General features: G+C 42.1%; 2 protein-coding genes across 6 annotated transcripts in view; one reads left to right on the top strand and one right to left on the bottom strand.

Moving 5' to 3' along the window:
• The window catches only part of si:ch211-63p21.2 (FH1/FH2 domain-containing protein 1), a 47,096-nt gene that overhangs the window by 5,932 nt on the left and 19,802 nt on the right, over nt 1-21,362 (bottom strand). Inside the window, exon 1 of one of the 4 annotated variants that reach the window (XM_049567558.1) lies at nt 6,909-8,717. The exons of 1 other annotated variant lie outside the window; for it this stretch is intronic. Coding sequence is in view for 1 of the 3 variants with exons in the window: in XM_049567555.1 (XP_049423512.1) it covers nt 540-995 (456 nt within the window). In the remaining 2 variants the exon portion in view is untranslated. Of the gene's footprint in view, nt 1-539; nt 1,652-4,788; nt 4,920-6,908; nt 8,718-21,362 lie in introns of those variants that run through there. 2 more of the 4 variants (XM_049567557.1, XM_049567555.1) reach the window with 2 other exon arrangements.
• On the top strand, nt 4,908-16,083 carry si:ch211-63p21.1 (uncharacterized). Of its 2 annotated transcripts, XM_049567562.1 has the most exons (7): nt 4,909-5,114; nt 5,850-5,951; nt 8,735-8,824; nt 9,049-9,123; nt 12,279-12,349; nt 12,440-12,611; nt 14,834-16,083. In XM_049567562.1, the coding sequence occupies exons 2-7, from the start codon at nt 5,883-5,885 to the stop codon at nt 15,044-15,046; spliced, it is 690 nt and encodes a 229-aa protein (XP_049423519.1). In that variant the 5' UTR covers nt 4,909-5,114; nt 5,850-5,882; the 3' UTR covers nt 15,047-16,083. The 2 variants fall into 2 exon arrangements, with proteins under 2 accessions (XP_049423520.1, XP_049423519.1); XM_049567563.1 differs by lacking the exon at nt 8,735-8,824 and having other exon boundaries at nt 4,908-5,114.

The raw sequence follows: 21,362 nt of genomic DNA, 5'->3' as shown, positions 1-21,362 counted from the left end.
AGCCTTGAGTTTGGCATTTCAGCCATCATCCTGGATTTATTGGAGCCAGAATTGGCCATATTTGGACGAGAGGGTGGAGCTGTGGAAGAGCGTTGGTCGGATGGATGCGACTCAGACTGTAGCAATGCCTCCCAGACTGCCTGTCACTCAAAGCGTCCCCACCCCTAAACATGTGTAACTTTAAAGACTAATAAGATTTAAATGGGTGAGTTATATAAAAATTTGCCTCTGTACAGTTGTCATGAATGGAGAAAGTAGCTATAGAGACCAAAATCTATTTTGTACCAGGTTGTAAACAGGTCTATTTCAGCTATAAAGTTGGCCATTTTAACATGAGGATTACCAGGGACTGACTCACTTTTGGAGCCAGCCTCAAGTGGCCATTTGAGTAACTGCAGTTTTTGGCACTTTACCTTCATTTTTCAGCCCTGGTGGTTGCAGCTAAGGACTGACTGAGGTAAAACCTACATCCCCTACAAGCAGAACATGTTTTTTGTTTGCTATAATCCTGAGGCATCATCGCGTGTCATCAGTCTTACCTGCTTCCCAGAAGCCACATTAAAAGTGGTGCTACTGCCCTTAGTCTCAAACAGGTACTCCAGTCGGTTCGTATCCAAATGGACTGGCTCAAGTCCGGCCCAAATAGTCTGAGTCCCGAAGCGGGTCATCCTGGGAAGGGGAGCTAAACTCGGCAGTTCCCGCCAATGGAGCTTCAAGGTGCGGCATTTGATAGCTGCACCTTTACTGGAGGCTAAGGGCAAAGGTGGGGCAAGTGGAGGGGGAAGAGGAGGGGGTGCTGGAGGGCCTCCAAGACATGTTGATGAGTCACTGGATGCAGTGGTCGCCTCGTCCTCTGTACTGTCTTCCTCGTCCCAGAGGTCTGAGAAGTCCAAGGTGTTGAGGCAAAGACGAGCAGCTGGTTTGAGGAATGAACCCCAGGACTGGTCAAAGTCCCAGGTCAGGGGGATATCCTTAATTTGGTCTGATTCCTTCATTTGTCCTTCAGAGATGTCTTAAAAACAGGTTCTGTTGATGTTCAGTAGCATTACCTTAACAAAGCAGGTTTTAATTTCTTTTTTGTGCTTGAGAAAAAAGCACTGTCTTTCCTCATATTAGATAAAAACAAGGCCTTTTTTGGATCAGATCAGATTAAGCGCATATTTGCTTCCGTCCTTATGTTCCACACGATCTCTTCGTCGTCTCTTCTTCTCACTGTGCAGTCAGCAAACCCCTTTGCACTCTGAATGTTTGTGGATGCTCAGCCTCACTTGCCTCACCACAAGAGCGCATAACTCGCACAACCAAATCACAATCTTCGAACCACCTGTGGGTGTTCTCACAGCACCGTAACCTGCAATTGCCTCGGGTGCAGCGTTTGTCCGTCAGATCTGAAAACAACGAGCCGAGCTTGATGCTTTGATCCAAAAAATCCACTGTGACCTCAGTGAAAGAGAAATAATTCATGTGAGCTTTGACGGGTTGTGTTTAGTCCTGCGTCCAGTTCTGATGAGAAAATCCAAGGAACGCCTTTGTGTTTCTTCCAGATCATCAAAACGACGGGCCTCTGCAGCTATCCTTTTACTGTCATCTCTCTCCCTGCCTGTTTTCTAAGTGACAGTGAGTGAGTTTTAGAAAGCAAAAGAGAGAAGAGAGAGAGTTGGATTGGTCTGTTGGTGCATCGCACTCAGTTTATTTGAGTTGCACCCTTTCCCTTAATTTCCTTATCGAGGCTGCATCTCCTGTTTGTATTGCTACTTGTGTATACACAAACCTCTCTATCTGCTTCTGAAGATCTGTTACTTCCCTCCTCTTCTCCCCTGCGAACGCATAAAAGAGCACGACTAACCAAATTTTGCCATGCATCCTTTTTTTTTTATTACATTCAGCTTTATGGATGACACAGCAGCATACAGCATACATGCAAAAAGCTCTCGATGATAAGTAATAAAGTTTGAGTGCATTCGTTGACGCACATGGCCCTATATGGGTCATTATGCAGGCAGAGTGCTGTGCCCGAGCGCCAGCTTGGGCAACATCTTAAAAAGGAAGAAATATTCTTTAATAAAACATTAGCGTGCTTCACAGCGTAACTGGGTGAAACTAATTACAATCAGAAACATTGTGAGAAAGTGTTTGCTGAGTGCAGAATTCAGTTAGTATGTTCACAAAGGTCATTTGCATGGTCGACATGCAGCCATAATGAGGATCCCTCCCTCGGCCATTAGGTCGCCCCTAATTACACTTTATCTCGTTAAGTAGCCCTGCTGTGTAGCGGTGGTTCGAGGCTCATGGGACATTTAGGCCAAAATGAGCTCTATTTGGAGAGCATATTTGGAGAGCATGAGGCCTTTTTTAACATTTATTTATCAACATGGTTTACAAGACTGCTGCAAATGAGGATTAAGAATGCAAATGCTGTTTTTCGGCATCTAATTTTGAGCTCTCTAACTTTCTAATCTACTGACTAAGGATAATCCATAGGTCTTTACATACATGGAAATAAAGATTGAACTGGATCTGACCGAGATCCACTCACTAGACTCCATCTGAACTCTCCTAGCTGGACAGTATTTCGGTTATGATGTGGCGCAGTTACTGAAACAGACAGATTTCCCATGGGGACAGACATTTCCGGGTAATTTCCTTTGATGAGAGTGGCCTGGGACTTTGTGTGTTTGTGTGGTAGTGGTTGAATGTGTGCATCTCTTTTCATCTGTCCTACCATGAATGTAGCTCAACTCTCTCAGGACCTTGACAGCGCATGATAAAGATCAGGGCCATTCCATTCCCAGTTTGCTCTGAGAATATTAACAGGTTTTAAGTTGTGAAGGTCAGGAACCACCACTTGGATTTTGTCATGTAAAGGTCATTTTGAACTGAGACTTATAAATCCTATTGAATAAGATGTATATATGTCACACTGGCCACAGGGAGCTGATCTCAGATTCAATGCAATTTCTGCACCATTTTTCTCCAAGCAACTAAACATCTCATTTTCCTGAAAGACAATTACATACCAGTGTACCACACTGCTATACACCACACATTCACTGCAACAATGCATTGGCAGTTGTGAGTGGTGAAGGTATGTAAGTGGGCTCTCTTCTTTGGACCTGATGATTGGTGGGTTCATAAAACCACTTTCAGATCATGATAGAGGGGCGAGAACCCTGCCAGAGGTAGAAGAGGACAGAAAACAAGGGAAGGTTTTCTGAAAGTAGGTTGTTGTGTGTGAGGTTTTGTGAATATGCAATACCAAAATACAGTATCAACTAACATGATATGCTTATGGAGCCAAAGAAAACAAGGTGGTGTCTCTACCTGAATATCCAGGTTATCATAAAAACCCTACTAAAACAAAATAGAAATATACAGAAAATGGAAGCCAACACATTCTCACTCCGACCTCGTCACATATTGATGTTTGGTTTCCACATCCAGATACGACGTGCAAGGTACCTTGGGTGCGTTGGTTGCTGACATTCTGGGACACTGTGTCAAGTTCTGCCTGTTACATGCATTGTCTTCTTTCAAAATACACTTCTATTTTCACAGGAAATTTACAGTTTACATACAGTCTCTTTCAAAATCAACATACTACATCGGTACAACACCATGATCTGATTTTTTTTTTCCTTCAACAACAAACGCACATGGTTAGGTTTAGGAAAAAAGAACAGGGTTTGTCTGTTTAATCTTCCGGGACGTTAACATCGCTCTCCTGAGTGAAAGTTGCCCCTTCTGCCCACCGCAGTTGGACTTTCACCACCTTAACTTTCGTCCTTGTCCCGCCACGTTTCCCACTGACACCGCCAGGCACCGTCCTGACATCCTGTACATCTTAGATGGGATGGGAAACACATACGGAGCAATAGTGGAAACATCATGGTCGAAAACATTGCGGGAAATCAGTGGTGATCAGGTTTTATGGCCCCAGGTCAGAATTTTCACTCACTGGTACCAAGGTGGCAAATTCTAGATTGGTATCATGACAAACTCTTTATCTCTAGATGTACAAACAATCCCTAAGCAGAAAGCCTCTTCCATGCGCCTACATGGAAAGCCTAAGGCAGGGGGAGCAGCAGCAAAGACCCCCCGGGAACAGAACAGAGCAGCATCAACGACAAACAGAAATGACATTTATAAGTCAGACACAGCATGAGGAGCTGGGGTGGAGGTGGGTTGCAAAGCGGTTTGCAAAAGAAGCAGCAATCCTCAGTTGCTCTTCCTGAGGTTTCTACCATTTTTTGGGGGGAGGGTCCAAAGCTCAGAGGGATGTTGTATGCTGTAAAACCCTGTGAGGCAAATTATGATTTGTGATATTGGGCTTTATTAATAAAATTGAAAAAACTGATTGAAACAAATTTATATGTGCAGAAAATTGAATGATAATATGCTTTATAACCTAGTTTTACCGACTTTGTTTGGATTAAAAAAAATATTTGGGGGTACGGGTACTCTCTAAGTGCATGTATACATTTAGGAGAGGTCATGTCTGATGGTTATATGTGAAAGAACATAATGAAAAACGCATGTTTAGACATAAATTACGTGAAAATATCATGTTCAGAAGCACTTTTTTGTCTGATGCTGCGACATAATGGCCCCGAATTTGGAGCCCTGAATTTACCTTGATCCCCTTTATATGTAATGGTGTGTTTTTAATATTGATGTCTCACAAAAAAAACTTGAATGATTGCAATTTTCTAGACTATAGTTCCGACATGGCACCTTGTATAATTTTTTCAAGGGCCCCCCACCCTACAGGCCCCTGGTTCAAGCCCTTACCTGTTGTTTGACTTTCTTCAATACTCTCTTTTATTCCGAAAGTACCGACCGGAAGTCCCTCCTGCCGCTTTCCGCGCTCCCGCGTTGCTTTGGGAACACTCGGCACCCCGGTGAGCGCGCGCTTCCCGGACCGTAGCTGCCTGTCACCGCTCGACATCACACGGAGGATTTGCTACAATGTCAAACATCCACAAGCAGCGCGAGCTCATGGCTTCCCCGCGCCACAATGACAAGCGTCACCGCGTCCTGCTGCTCATCCTCTAAACACACACCTCCAGTCACTTTTTATGGGTTTATTCCATGTTCCTGGACAGGATGCGTCTGAGGTAATATGGGTTACTCTGCTCTATTTTATTACCGCTCATTATTAAGAGTTATGTTTTCCATACGTGTGCGCATGTGGGGATCATTCACTGCATTTTAATACCAGAAGTAAGCGCGAGCTCTTAATTTTAATAACGTATATTCCCTTCACATCATAATGTTAAAAGTTGTCCGGCTCTAACATTGACTGTCGTTGGTTATTACGTAATGGGAGTGCGGACACTGACTGCTGAGCAGATGTTACAGTGAGGCTGCTTGCGTAAAGACAGCATCATCTGGACACACACTAAAAAACAATATTTATTTACTTACTTTAGGAAAAAAGATAATAAATGATGCTTCAGTATACCGGCACAGCCATATGGGAATTATAGGAATAAATAAACCCACACCTAACCTATTTTTATTCATGTTTTCATCAATGAAAACTGTATTCAGACCACAAAATGTTATGAATAAACACATGTATGAACCCTTTACAAAGAGCGCCTTGTCAAAGAGTGGTAAAATTACATTAATAACATTAACTGGGACAACAGAATTTAGCAAAACAATACCTACAATATGATTGGCTCGTCACAGCTGTTCACTACTGTCACTTTTCTTTTTTTTTTTTTACTTGCATTTATAAAACAATAACCAAGCCTTCCTAAATCTCAAATCCTCAACATCAAACAGGAAAAAACACTTCAACAAAACCCTTGATTAACATGACCGAGCCATTTTCTCTGCGGCAGGTCTATGTGAGTGTGTGAGCCAGGTCGGAGGTCATGCTGCGGAGGGAATCTGACTCCCACGGCCTCTTTTCCTCCGGAGAGACGTCTGACAATGACTGTGAGGTGAGGTCGTTTATTTATATCTGTTACCTGCACTCTGAGAGTCTGTATGTGAGAGAAAAGCAAGCTTAGAGTCACAGTTTGTGGCCTGGAAATTAGACAAAGTTACCACTTAAGAATTAAAGGGTAAGTTTGTTGTTTTTAAACCCGGACCCTACTTTTTATGTATTTGTGTCTAAGAGACGAATGGGAACGATTTGTGAAATTGGTCTGGTGTAAAGTGAGAACACTGCAGCCAGCAGCCGCCAATAAAGGCTGTAACATATAATTAATGGGCGTTTGTGCACCGTTGATTTACGTCCACTAAAAGTGCTTCATTTTGCCACTGACAGGCTCAGCTTGTTATTTTGTCTTTGGAGAGTGTCCCTACAGAGATAGACCTTTTTGTTAAAGAGGTATTTCGCTGCTGGATATGAAATTGTTGCTACATGGCTGGAGAAAACTGAGAAAAGGGCTGTGACATTCACCTTTGCTCAAGAGGTAGAAAACCTACAACTACCAGAATGCACTGCCCCACACCGGACTAATCAAGGCTTCCGCTGGTAGGTGACGTAACGCAAACTTGTCTGTTTAGCGCAATCGTGGCTAGCTGGTAACAAACAATCGCAAATAAATGTCTCTGAAAACAGTTACAGAATCTTGGTTTGCATTTGATTAGCGCCGAAACAGTTTGGCACCCACTTCCTGTTCACAAACTCTCGCTATTACAGCTAAACAGTGCACTAAAATATGTTTCTAAAAACATTTTAGGTGAGAAATAGGCAGAGCAGTAACATATGCTTGATTCATATTTGATCCGTGCTGCCTAGTTTTACCGTTACTGGATTTTGGTCCGAGTTTGAAAGAGAGAATAAGGGGACAGGCCTGTCTCTTGATCTGCTTCCGTGATCTTTGTGTGTGTCTCAAATCACATACTTCCGTTAGTAACCATCATTGTAGTACACTATGTACACTACGTACTTTTTGCGTGGTGTCTCAAAAACCTGCCGTCGCATTGCCGTTTTGCAGGTGACGCTTGACCGTGACCGCCTCTTCTTCGTCTTCTTTTTAAACAGCAAATTGCAAATGGACGGTGGAGCATTATGGCCAACATTTGACCGCTATCTCCGCCCACACATAAACCAAACTTAAAATTAAAACTTAAAATGTGCTGCCATAGCTTGGAGCAAGTTAGCTAGCTAGCTATCAAGCTAACGTCAGCACTATCAAGCTAACATTAGCACTCGCTTTGTTGTTCGCGGTACCAAATCATTACAGACCCAACAAATGTTGTCTACGTGGCTTCTATTGGACAACAGTTATTAGGGCAAAAAACATGTATAGCTAACAGGCTTCTTGTTGTCCCTGGCTGCCATGTCACAAGTTGAGAATTTTGTGACAGCGACCGTTGAGGGTAAAAAGTGTCCATCATTCCACACTCAACTTTTGGACCATTTTTAGTGCACCAGTAGTACACTACATTTTCCTGTACTATGTAGTGCAGGGGTGTCCAAACTTTTTTGAATGGGGGCCAGATAAAATAATGTGAAAATGCCTGGGGGCCAACTGATTCTCGCATCAAATGGGTTTAAAAAAAAAAGTGAGACAAATGCAACCATTTTTATCTTTTATTGATTTATTACTACTTGATGCTTGTCTACAAACTGTATGATAGTCCTAGGGGAGCAGGGAGATCCAGGGACTGGTTGTACAGACATCAGTTTTCCACAGTTCATTTTAGTAACCCTTTAAAGAGTTAGAGCCTTTTTGTTTAACCAGAGACAGCCCCAAAATCACTATCGCCAAACCCACCAGACTCCATTTAAATAAACAGTTGTTTTATCATCAAAACTCACTTCATTGAAACTTGACAGAAACAAAATAAAACTCACAAAGACTGTCCTGGTTCTTCGTTCCCCTGATCCAACAATCATCAACTCTAGTTTGGTCAAAATAAACCCTTAATTCACACAGTTAGATGTGAAAATAAGCTGCCTCTATACACACTTAAATTACTGTTTATTTAAATGGAGTCTGGTGGGTGTGCCGATTTCGATATCAGGGCTGTTTCTGTTTAAACAAAAATGATGTTACACTTTAATAAAAAGGTCTATCTCTGTAGGGATATCTCCATAATGTTGTCAGACACTTATAAAAACTGTCTGAGCCTGACAGTGACAAAAACAAAAACTTTTAATGGACGTAAAGTGATTGTGCTCAAATGCCCCGAGTGGTTACATTGCAGTTTGTTTCAGTCTTGCTCAATACTGGACAAATAAAAAAAACTGATCTTCCCATCAGTCACTTAGACTCAAAAAAGGGAAAATACAGTCCAGCTTTAAAAATACCGAAGGTACCCTTTAAATACAAGTAATCTAACGACAATACAACATACCCTGTAACATCTAGTGAACCGTGTGTTTGATAATAGCTCTGATGCTTTTTGACTGAATCACGTGGATTTATCAGCCCTCATAACTCTAATGCCTGGCAATGCCAGTCAACTCCTCCACTTCTGAGCAGTTAAAAATGCGAGTAGGTGGAAAAGGTTAAAAGCCAGAAATCGCATCACTGAGCCACCGATTGGGATGCACAAAATGAAAACTTTTGCTGATGATATGTGATAATATCTCCATGTTCTTTCTACTGTTGTACATTGTATACGTTTGTGTCCATCAAAGCTTCCCTCCTTTCCTTTAACTTACTTTGTTAATATGCTGCTGGCTAACGATGAAAGGCACGAGGAGCTTCGCACAGGCCAACAGATCACAGTTGTTATCCTCTCTGCCTTTGTGTCTCTGTCTCAGATGGGGGCGAGTTGTGGAGAGGTAGATGTAGTGTGTCTGTGCGAGGCCGGTCCCTGTACACTTTATTCAGAAGCACACACGCCTACGCCGGTGAGTGCTCAGGCTTCCCACTTAAGTGTCTGCGGCCGTCGCTCAGAGTGTTCCTTCATCCGTAATCGTGCTCTAAATACATGCCTTTAATGTCCTGCTGACCTCTATCTCTCTGCTGCTGTCTGCGTGTTCTTTACTGCGGGTTATAAAGGAAATGTCCACGATGTTTTCAGATCGTCATATCTCTTTAAATCAATTATACTTTCCTTACTTTCTGTTCTCAGGACACACTGCTGTGTGAACACTGTGGAAAAAACAGGGTAATAATAACCAGGTACTCTGAAGGATACGGCACAGAGGTAATATGTGACATGTGTGTGTTTCTTTATGACAGGCATGTGGGCGCAACAATTTACGTCAGTCATGTGAACAGTTTGACCTGCATGTGTCAGAAGATTTTATGTTGCCTTTATTTTAGCAGACAGCTGTGGTTTTGCATGCCTGTTTTAAAGGTTGCAGCATGCGAGGCACACGTGACGAATACCAGTGTTTATTACATGTCGGCCAAAACCGAAAGAGATATTTTGAAACTGACAGTACTGGCATAATTTATGTTCCTCAGAGGACGCAACATCGTACACGGAAGCCAGAATTGTTAGGAAGGTTTTGATGTGTTTTTTCCACTGTTTTGTTTAAAGGGATAGTTCAACAAGTGTGAGATGACAAGCTCAATGTCACTCTTACAGCTGTTTATGAGGAGGAAACTTTAGTTTTTACATACTGTAATCCCCTGTAAAACCATTATTTAGTTTTAAAGGAATACTTTACCCACAAAAATATCATTTGTATATCAATTACTCAACCTGTGTTATGTTACATTTGTGAAGAATACTTTCTTTTTCACGCAAGCTTCTGCGGTGAACGAAGAATCCAAAAACAGATTTTTTTTCCTAATGGATTTGAGTATAAACATCCGTTTACAAACTCTCATACAACTCGTGCAGTATAATCCAAGTCTCATTTATCCAGTTGTATGTTCAGCACCTCACATTGACATGCACTTTGGCTAAAACCAACCAAAACCCCTGCACAAAAACAAACACTAATACCTACTATCATACAGCTTTTGTATTTAAAAGGGAAGGTTATAATTGGCATTAACTTGCGGGACAAATGACTCAGAAAGCAGAAGTCATCGGTATTTATCAGGCCCAGGTGGATACACTAATTTCAGCCCTTTGATGCAATGACGTGCTGCCACACAATAGTTTGAGACACTGAATAAGTAAGAGTCATTAGAAAGTAAACACCATAACATTTTCACTGGCCTCCATGCTGCTTTCAGCTGTTTACTAACCTGTTCTCCGGCCCATCCATAATGTCCAATGTGACACACCAGAAAAAGAAAAAAAAAAAAGCAACAGAAGGGCATATTAGTCTGCTGCAGAGCCATGTACAAAGCTCTGGTCAACTGGCAATGGGAAAAAAAGACTGTCATCCATTTTTAGCGGGTTTTCCGCGTTTAAAAAACCAGCACATGTGCTAATTTTGATGGAAAACTTTTGGGAACAAGTAGCACACCTGTGCAAGCGTGTGCCTTTGAACTCTGCTTGTGCAGTCCATTGAGCAGAGTTCAAACGCACACATGTGCTACTCATCCATGTCTGAGACTGTTTAAAGTAGAAATGGAAGCGTTTTAAATAGTAACATTTAGTAAAAATGCATGTGTTTGAGAAAACTGAGCATACGACTGGATAAATGAGACTTGCGTTATCTTGCACAGGTTGTTGGAGATTTCATAAACTGATGTTTTGATATAGTTTTGCTGTTGTTGAACGAATACATCAAAAATTTTCTCAGTTTTTGGATTCTTCGTTCATCGTGGAGGCATCTGAAACAGACCATAGCCCCTTTTACACTGCCAGATTTTCAGCGAATGTTGGGCCGTTTAGACACACAGAGCCGGATGGGGGAGTTGATCCGAGGTGCCCAATTTTCCGCCTTGTAGGGTAGTCATATTGGCGGAACCTTTTTGGTTTAGAAAAAAAAAACAAGGTGCCCTTCTGCCACGAGAGGGGCTGTTGATGACTTGTGGGAGGAGCTGTTGATGACGCAGCATGTGCGAGCCACTGGCAGTGGATAAACAGGAAACAGCTGATAGCAGGAATTAGAAGCAAGAGGGAAACACAAACCTGACAGACACTGTGAAGATGAGCAATTGGGGAGACTTGCGCGCCCTCCTTCCCCTCGCAAACGAAGAGGCCATTAACCGTCAAGTGATGGGGACAGTGAAGGACGATATGACTGACTAGCCGTACCTCGGAGCAAGGCTGTTTGCGTCACACGCAGAGCTACACATTTTGTTACTTGCTCACGTCCCCCATTGCCCCAAAAAAGGCGCATTCTGTAGAAACAAAAGTAGGCAGGTGGCATTTTGCTGCACTCCCCAATTTTGTTTTTATACTGCCAATGCTGAAAAAAGACTGATTGGGCTTTCCTGTAAATTTGCACAACTCCTATCTAAAAAGGGCTCAAGTTTTCTTCTCAAATTCAGCATATTACCTGGTGACTAACTGATACACAAATGGTCATTTTGTGGGTGAAGTATTCCTTTAAAACAAGCTAAACAATGGCGATACAATGTGTTAAAGAGTGAGCTTCAGAGGTGCTTTTAGCAGGCAGATTTGTTTTTACCTTCTGAGAGCCAGGGTAGCTGTTTCCCCTTGTTTTTGGTCTTTGTGCTAAGCTATTAGCTAACCATCCTCTGGGTAACAGAATAAGCATATTGGCTGAAATGTCAATCTATCCCTTTACTTATCTAAATGGAACGGGTAAAAATTATACCTAATATAGTGTTCTCATTTATTTCTGTAGACAAAAAATGTAGCGTACTACTTTTCTCAGTGCCTTATTTTGAGGAATATAAACGTGTTAACTGCTTTGCTCAGTTGAGTCAGACTTCTTAAATGTTAAATGTAAATTAAACACAAGCAGTCAGTCGACTTGGCATGAATAAAATACATTATACTAGCAAAATTATTATTTAAATCTATAAACTGATTTTAAAAAAAGAAGGCGAGACTACGCATCTGACCACACTATCAATGCCAGCTTTCGATACATTTTTTTGATGATCAGATCATAGATATCAGTCTTAGTATTTGCATGTGAGCTAAAACCAGTAGGAAGCAACCACCAGATGAGGTGCGAGCTCATTAGTCATGTGTAGAGGTGTCAGCGGATTCATGCATAATAACAATGGTGATGATAAAAAGTGACGCGCGAGAACACACACGCAGACAAAATGCCATGATCAAGTGTTGTTGTTTTTGGTGTACAAATAGTAATGATGATTCACTAAGGGCTCGCTGGTGTTTCATCCAGTGACTACAAAATAAAAGCCCCCATACAGTAATGTGGAGGCTCAGAAAGAAAAAATATTTGTCATGCTTAACCCAAAGTAACAGCTTGTAGCATATAATATATTCGTCTGACGTGTGTCATTCCTCTGTAGGAGGAGTGTGTACTGTCTGACCCTCAGGGGGAGAGCGATGCAGATGCTGATATAGAGGATACAGACTGCAGGTGTGATGTGCACATACACGTATATATTCACACACAGTATCTTTTTGCTTGTAGTTCTCTGACCTTGTGCTTTTAACCTGATGGGTTCAGACTCCAGGAGCCAGGTTCTCTCCAGCGAATCAGCTCCCGGAGACGTAAGCGTCCGCGGGTAGCGCGGCAAGACACCACGGAGAGCGAGGACGACGGCGGGCGAAGCCACAGATCACATCGCTGGAACCTCAGGCTCAGTCCTGACAGAGCACACAGCAGGACCATACTGGAGGTAGACAACAGCAATGTGAAGTCTAATTAGTCTATGTTCTGTACATCTCCTCATCATGGCAACAACTTAGACAAACTTGTTCTGTGTTTTAATGTCGGACTTTCTTAGCTGTGGTTTAGAACAGTTAAAGGGACAGTTAACGCTAAAATCAAAAATAGGTATTTTCCGCCATTCCCGTAGTGCTGTTTATCGATATAGATTGTTTTGGTGTGAGTTGCCGAGTGTTTGAGATATCGGCCGTAGAGATGTCTGCCTTCTCTCCAATATAATGGAACTCGATGGCACTCGGCTCGTGGTGCTCGAAACACCAAAAAAATAGATCTGAAAAACTCAACAGCAATGTCTCTTCACAGAAATCATGACCCAGCCTAGATCGCCAGTGTTTCTTCTTGTATGAGGGAGCTACGTAACATCCGGTTCTGAATTCTGTCCCAGAGGGTGGCAGAAAGTACAGATGCACTGATTTTGGAAATTTTGGGCCGATACTCATACCAATTTTTAAAATAACAATTTGGCCAATAGCCGATACAGATGCTTTCTGTCGTTTGTATGTTTGTGTTTGTTGGTAATTATTATATAAAAAGCCCAACAGAGCTGTTCATAAAGTCGGTCAGCCCTTCATTACACTACCTTTGAATTAGAATTAACTTTACATTAAAAAATATTTCACTGTATATGCCATAATTCCGTCTCGTTATGAAAACCTCAACACATTTCTCCTTCAAACAGCTGTATTTATCCGAGTTTCTCACCAAAAACTACATTTTACAAGATGACCTTTAACACATCATGACAACTTAATAATTTACCTTCCCCCAATACTCATTTCTACTGAACAGCCCTTGAACATATCAAAATGTAACCCAGTGCAACTTCTGCCAGCTGCTGGCTGCTAACAGCTGACGTTAACTAGCTCTCCTCCTGCTGATGTCAACATGTACTTGTTGTTCACAATGTAGCATTATCGGGGAAATAACAGGGTGCGTCCCCTGACTCGTCGATATCCAGTTTATTGTGTCCTTTTGTCTCTGTTCATCCCAAACATGTTTTCTACTCTCCATGGGATGACAGAACACGTTTAGTTTCGACCCCTGCCGTTTAGCCTGCACAAAACTGATATGACTGCGATAAATATAAGGCAAATATTTGCAGATATACTGATGTGTGGCAGATAAATTGGTGCATGGCTAGAAAAATATTAAAATATTTTAACTAGGGATGAATAATATTGGCACGACATTGGTATCGGCTGATATTGGCCTTAAAATGAAATACCAGAATCGGCCAGCATGCTGATAATATTGGTACTTCTTCATTATCGGCCAATATCGGCTTTAAATTTATCAGAATCGCCCAATTCTCATTTTGCCTCATGAATGAATATTACTTACATCGAATTACATTCTATTTCATGTCCCCATCTGCTAGTGGGCCGCCACAGTGAGATTATACACGTATAGCATGATGTTAATTTCCCCCACCCCGGGGTTCGGCGGTTCTGTACAGAGTTTGCATGTTCTCCCCGTGTCAGCGTGGGTTTTCTTAGGGTGCTCCAGCTTCCTCCCACAGTCCAAAGACATGCAGGTTAACTGGTGACTCTAAATTGTCCGTAGGTGTGAATGTGAGTGTGAATGGTTGTCTGTCTCTATGTGTCAGCCCTGTGACAGTCTGGTGACCTGTCCAGGGTGCACCCTGCCTCTCACCCAGTGTCAGCTGGGATAGGCTCCAGCAAACCCACGACCCTTAACAGGATAAGAGGTTATGGAAAATGAAAGAACGAATGACAGAATTTCCCGACAGAAGAGACTTGACGATCACTAAAAATAAGTGGGGAAAAAAGTGGACATATTGATTTTGTTATCAGTTGAGTTGTTATGTATCAGAATGTCGGATGTCGGCAAAAAAAATCCAGTATCCTGCATCCTTAATTTTAACTTTGGATGGCAGTGTTGTTTACCATTACAGTTCTCATCCGCTAAACTGCCATCCAATTTTGCCTGATTCTTTGTGAATGCAGCGTAAGGTATGCATTTACGGGAAAAAAAAACTGACTCGATTCAGGGGAATTTTGAGAAGTTACAGCCCGGCCTGAACCTTGTGAGTCCTGTCAGGCCCATCATACAGAGATCAAAGATCAAAATCACTTGTATAATGTACGTTACGTCCTAGATCATTTTGTCCATACGATATCGACACTCACCTCTTTCTTCTTCATCTTCCAGGAAAGCATATCACAGGTCAGGCCTCTGGTCATCTGCCGGCCAAACATGGAGAAACAAAAGAGTCCGGTGGAGCTGCCACAAGGCCCCAAGCGTCTGATGTCTCTGTGGCCATCTTCCCTCTCTCTGCCTCTCATCCTCCTCCTTTTGCTGCCCCTCTCCCTCTCCCTTGTCATTGTTATCGTGTCTTTCCTTTTACCGTGGGCCAGCGCTTGACCCAGCATTTCTGTTTGAGGGGAACAGCTTCATGACAAACAGTTCCACCATAGCACAAAATGGAAACATAAATATGGTGCTTTATACAGGGTATAAACGTATAGATGTGACCCTCCATATTTTAATGCTTTCCTCCCAGAATATACAGATTTCAAACACCTTTTCATTTTGGCTTCATTAACATCAGCAACGCTTCAGATACTTTCATTATGCGCCTGGTGATCCATCCAGAATCTGTTCATGATGGAAACAACATCAACTCAGCGCACGCTTTTGCCTCATGAAATCTCACCTTCTCACTTTCTCACCCCCTCGTTTGTATAAATAGCCCTCTCGTCTCGCTCCTTATTCTAACGAGCCGCAGGAGTGATACGCGGGGGAAAGGTTTCAGGGCTGCACAGGTACATTCAAAAAGGGAAATAACCGGCTCCGTCATAAAATTCGAATAAGATGATGCTGCTGAACTATGCAATTCTCCTGTTCCTACCGCGGCATCTTAACTGCTGTTAAAAAGAAGTCTCCAGATTCTCTGGCACTGTCATCACCTCCTTGGCCCCTTCCCTTTTCTCTTTGGATTGCAGGGAGTTATGATTCTAAAATAGATCATGACCCAATTTAAAAAGCAATAGTAGAAGAGATCTTATATAGCTCATGATCTGCAGTGCATCTGTTGGTTTAATGAGTGGATTACATGTATTAATTTACTTGTTGCAGACTGTCTTTTTCTTCCTGGCTGCACACGTGTATGATTTTAGTAAAATAAGCCGACCTCACAATAAAACAAGCTTTAGTGGTAATTTATTATGTTAAAGCAATTCAAACACTTAAAACAGTCTTACAGTTGATTATTATGATGTTTGATGATATTTATGTTTTATCTATAATGTTAATTAAGAAAAAAAGTGAGCTTGACAATCAGTCACACTAGTTATTCCAAGCTGAAATAACTGAAAAAAAAAAGACGTGGCTTTTCTGTACCGTATGTTTAATGTTACTTTGTTTTTGTATGTTTTTAAAGTTGTGATGATTTTTTTTTTCACATCACCCTGGAGTTGCTTGCATCCTTGTAGAGAAATATTCATTCCCAATTAAGACCATGTTGTACTGTAAAAAAAAATAATTAATTTTTATCTTCCAGCCTGTTGTATTGCCTGTCTTAAATTTGATCTCCATGTCTGTTTTCACCTTTGTGTTTCATTGGGCAATAGCAGTTCAATAAACTAGATTGTATTTTGACAAGAAAAAAAAAAAAGAAGCTTTCTTTGTGTATATAACAGCGAGCTGTAGATTTGTGGTGGGTAATGTACGGGACTATAGCTATGTCTCAATTCAGGGGCTGCAACCTTTGGAGGACGTGGCCTTCGCGGTCAGAGTCGGCCACGTCCTTACAGGACCGCATCAGCCAAACTGATCGTCTCTGGAATGAAATGGTCTGGTCTGCGGAGAATTTTCCTGTTGCATCACTAGTTGTTCTCGCCCTGACCCGTTGGCATTCCTGTTACCTAGCAACCAGCTGCACTTGATGGAAGAAGGAGTAAGCTAGCCGCATTTGAAGGAGCTTTCGAAAAGGGACGGCCTTGGTCGCACCGATGTCTTCAGTTGGTCTTCAAATGCAGCCTTCGAAGGCTGCAGACCCTGAATTGAGACACTGTTAATTTCTTAGTCGGGGACTGTGACTGCCTGGAGTCTCTGTTGGGTGCGTGGCAACGTCATGGTGGATCAGCTGGCACATAATACCACAACTTGTTTTTATCCTTCATTACAGACCAAATCACAATGTTTGTTATGCTTCAGCGCTGGGGATAGCTGTTGCCAGAGGCATTATGTTTTTGGGTTTGCCTGTCTGACCCATTCTTCCAAACATAATATCATATATCAATTTCTTTGGATTTGGCACAAACGTCCATTTGGACTGAACAATGAAGTGATTCGAATTTGGCAGTCAGTGGTCAAGGTCATCGTGACCTTGCATCTGTCTCATTCTCTTAAACACATTATCATAACAACACCTTAATGGATTTATTATTTTTTTTTTTAATTCGGCACAAATGTCCATTTGGACTCAAACAATGAACTGATTAGAATTTGGCAGTCAAAGGTCAAGGTCACCGTCAACAAAATACCTCAAGAAGGCCTTGAGGGAATTATCTTATATTTTGCACATACGTCCACTTGGACTAAAGAATGAACTGATTGAAACTTTGGTGGTCATAGGTCAAGGTCACTGTGACCTCACAAAACATGTTTTTGACATAATTGGAATTCATATGCTAAATATGACAATGTTTCACATTAGTGATGACATTATATATCCAAAAGGTCAAAGGTAAACTTCACTGTGACATCATAATGTTATGCAAAAAACAGCTTTTTGCCATTACTTGAACATCACAACTCAGGAACGGAAGGGGAGACATTTGAATGGTTACTAAATTGGTGACACTAATCTTGGGTGCCCACCTTTAAACTGTGCTGACTGTATAGATCTTTTGTACTGCTGGGGGAAGATGTGTGTGTAGCATCCATGTTTTCACAGACATGGATGTAAACTGTAAGAGAAACTTGACGGGTTCGCAGAGGCATAGAAATGCAAGGTGGTAATTCTAGTTAAAATAACTTCCAGGCATAAAACCCCAGGTCACATTCATAAAATGAAATCAAGTAAATAAAATTAAAGTGCTGCACAAACGCAGCCTCTGGTAGTTAGTTTATGGCCATCTAAAAAAAGTAAACATTTGCCTTGTGTTTTTGACAGGAAACTGAAGCTGGGTGAGCTGGTAACATCTGCAATTGAAATTAATTGCCTGTTGTCTACCTGGAAGTAATTACTGTTGTTAGTGCGATGTCACGCTGATTTAATCTATTTTGAACAGGTTTTTTTTTAAAGAAAAAAAAAGCGAGGCATTAAGTGTTAATTGGCGAGCTTTAGGAGTGCTAGTAGGCTGATTTTATTACCATTTGACAGAGCCAGGCTTACTGTTTCCCCCTGTTTCCAGTCTTTATTCTAAGCTAGGCTAACCAGCTGCTGGTTGTAGCTTTATTTTACCTAAACAGACATGAGAGGGGTGTTGATCTCCATACATAACCTTTAGCATAAACAGTGGAACAGGATTTTTCGCAGGGGTGACCAGAAGAGGCCACTGAAAATCTTGACTTTCAGGGATTTGCTTATGCTGCTGAAGTATGTAGGCTAGTCGAAAATTATGTCATGGAACTATGGCTGGAGCCTATCCCAGCTGACATTGGGTTAGAGGCAGGGTGCACCCTGGACAGGTCACCAGATTATCACAGGGCTGACACATAGAGACGGAAAACCATTCACACTCACATTCACACCTACGGACAATTTAGAGTCACCAGTTAACCTGCATGTCTTTGGACTGTGGGAGGAAGCCGGAGCACCCAGAAAAAAACCCCACACTGACATGGGGAGAAGATGTAAGCTTCGCACAAAAGGGCTCCCACACCTTGAGGTTTGAAACTCCCACCCGGGGTTCGGATCAGGAACCCTCTTGCTGTGAGGCGACAGTGCTAACCACTGCACCATCATGTCGTTTACTAATGTTACTAATTTTCTGATGTGCGAAGACTACTAGTGCAGTTAACATTTTGAGTTCCACAACAATCCAAAAAAGACAGATATACAGCTTGAATTTGAAGCAGTACATTAATTGTAAGTCTTGTGACTAATGGGCCCAATACCAAAAGCCACAATTGTGAATGAAACACTACAATGTATTTTGCGCACATACCTTAAGTTAATCCTTTGCTTGCTTCTTTCGTTGTGCTGTGTCGGATTGCAGACTGTAGTTTACTGTAGTTTACTGTAGTTGCGTTTGTTCTTGTGCAAATTTGAATCCAATTGTACAGTGTAAGTCTACAGTCTGCCATTTTGTGGTAAGAAACATTACATCTCCTATGGTCCAAACATAATGAGCCCACACACCTGTGTCTATTTATCACTTGATTGTGTGACATGACCCATCACCAACATATTAACTGTCCCCTTGTGGCATGGCATACTAGTCACCACAAAATATAAAAGCCTTTCCAAAAAACAAACAGCCATGTTGGCTCCAACATTTACTGGGGGCCTTCTCAAGTCTAAGGGGGTTCGTGGGTACTCACAGAGCTCATATTAGGCCCGTTTCCACTGAAGAAGTTCCTGATACTATTTGGGGGGCAGGAACTACTACAGGAACGTCCTCTCGCTCGGCCCTCTCAACTGCCGTGTCTCCACTGAGAGAGCGGAGTAGGAGGAAGGTTCCTGTAAAGTTACGGGCTCTGGATGTGATGTAATCGTTGCGCGACCATTTACTGGGGCGACGTAGGGATGCCGTTAGCTGATAGCTCTGAGCGGTGTCTGTAATAACTCACTAAATGGCCCGTGAAAAAAAAAATTTCCAGCGGATGTCTTAGTTACAACATGATTGAGCTAACTGGAGAAGTTTCATGTCGTATCCGACAACGGGAGGCTTTTAACAGATGACGTCCTGATGTAGCTGATGCTTTCTAGACATCCCAAAACTTAGTGCCCTGTCCCATGGTCTTGGTTAAGTTCTGACATGCGTGACTGAACTGGTAAAGGAGGACCTGCAGGCGTTTCTGGGAGTGTGCTGATTAAAAAAATGAATGTGCCTCAGCTTCTTAAACACAATAATGTCAACATCCAATTATTTATGCCCTGATGGAGGGGGATTTTGTCAGGGTGGCCACGGCCCCACCTTAGGGGCGCCACTGGGCAAAAAAGTGAATAAGCATATTTCCCAAAATGTGAAACCATTTTGTACTGTTGCTTTCATTTCAGAATAAAACTGTTCCTACAGCTTTAAAAAATGTGAAGACAGTTCTTCGTCTACTTCTGTTGCTATTGAGGAGAATGATATAAAGAGGAATGCGTCTAGGCCTCTTGTCCCAGCAGTGTTTGCTGCTCTTGAGGAAAGGGCCTGAGGGGGAGGGTCCCATAACGAGGTTAGCGCTCTTCACTCCTCCTCTCACTGCGTGCGTCGTCATGGTAACAATCAGGACTGCAGTGGAAACAGACTTTTCATAAGTAGATTGTGAGCTGCTGCCCAGAGCGAAACACTCACTGCGGGTAACGTGAATACAGCAAAATCTGAACATCTGCTATGTGTTACAAACTCAGGATGTGAATGTGGCGTTAAACAAACATGTTTACTTTGTTACTGGAAATCTCATCAGTTTGTTAAGTGGCACTTCACAGCATGTTAATGCTTTACTGCAGAATGTCTCAAAATGTGAAAGATTTAGCTTAAGCTCTTAATTTATTCAAATACATTCAACCTCTCTTTCAGCATAGGATTACATAAAAACCTGAGTCACTTGTCTGCATGTTTAAACCCCTCAGTGTGTGTGTACGGTACAGTGCGTGTATGTGTGTCTCACATGTGAACAGCTATGAAAAGAGCAGAGTCATTGTGTCCTCAGGTAGGAGTGTATTTAAAAGAGAGGTGTGCCCACCAGTTTCATTTCCAGCTCACCCACTCACAGTGCTTCAACTTCAAAGCATTTCAATAGAAACTCTGTGCTGATATTAAAGGGTTCTTATTTTGGAGCATTTAGCAGCCCAACGTTAAGCAGACAAGATCTTCAGCAGGGGAACATTGACTTTTTGGAGCAAACAGCTGCCCACTTCAAGCATAGCCTGGTGACAGATCTCAAAGTTGTTTCTTGGGGTGACTTTTTTTGCTTAAAGTCAGAAACAAGGTTTACATTTTTTTTTTTTTTTTTACATTGTACGCATTTGACCCTGTTAGTTCTAGCCTGACATTGAAATTGACCTTTCGCTACAGTCTGTGCTTGAAGGATATATCCAGGATGTCAAACTGACTCAGCAGCAACAACAGGTTAAAAAGACAAAGATAGTTAGAAGCTAAAGCCGAACTATAGGCTACAGATCACAGTGTCAAAGTGAACCACCACATCACTGCTGATCGCCACACAAGACAATGAATATAAAGGGAAACTTTGCTGATATTGAACCAGCTGTGTGGCATCACAGTGTGTGCAGATGAACAGTGTTTGGCTTTGCCCCTGTGCTGCTGCCAGCACCCGGACCTCTGCCACTGGACGGGCCAGGATCTCTGGGGGAAGTGAAAAAACGTTCATCTGCACACAATGCGATGAGACAATGCTGGTTGAATATCAGGTATCTAGGTATCCAAACCATCAAATGATCCATTATAAACTTATTCATAGATCCTTTTCTTTAACCTCGAAGATTACAACACATGCTGCGACTTTTGCCCAGGCAATATAACTAGTCCTTTTTTTTTTCTATTTTTTTTTTTACATG

Source organism: Epinephelus fuscoguttatus, linkage group LG23 (genome assembly GCF_011397635.1).
Source record: "Epinephelus fuscoguttatus linkage group LG23, E.fuscoguttatus.final_Chr_v1".
Lineage (NCBI taxonomy): Eukaryota > Metazoa > Chordata > Actinopteri > Perciformes > Serranidae > Epinephelus > Epinephelus fuscoguttatus.
The sequence above is the reverse complement of the archived record's forward strand: the minus strand, read 5'-3'. Positions and strand labels throughout refer to the sequence as shown.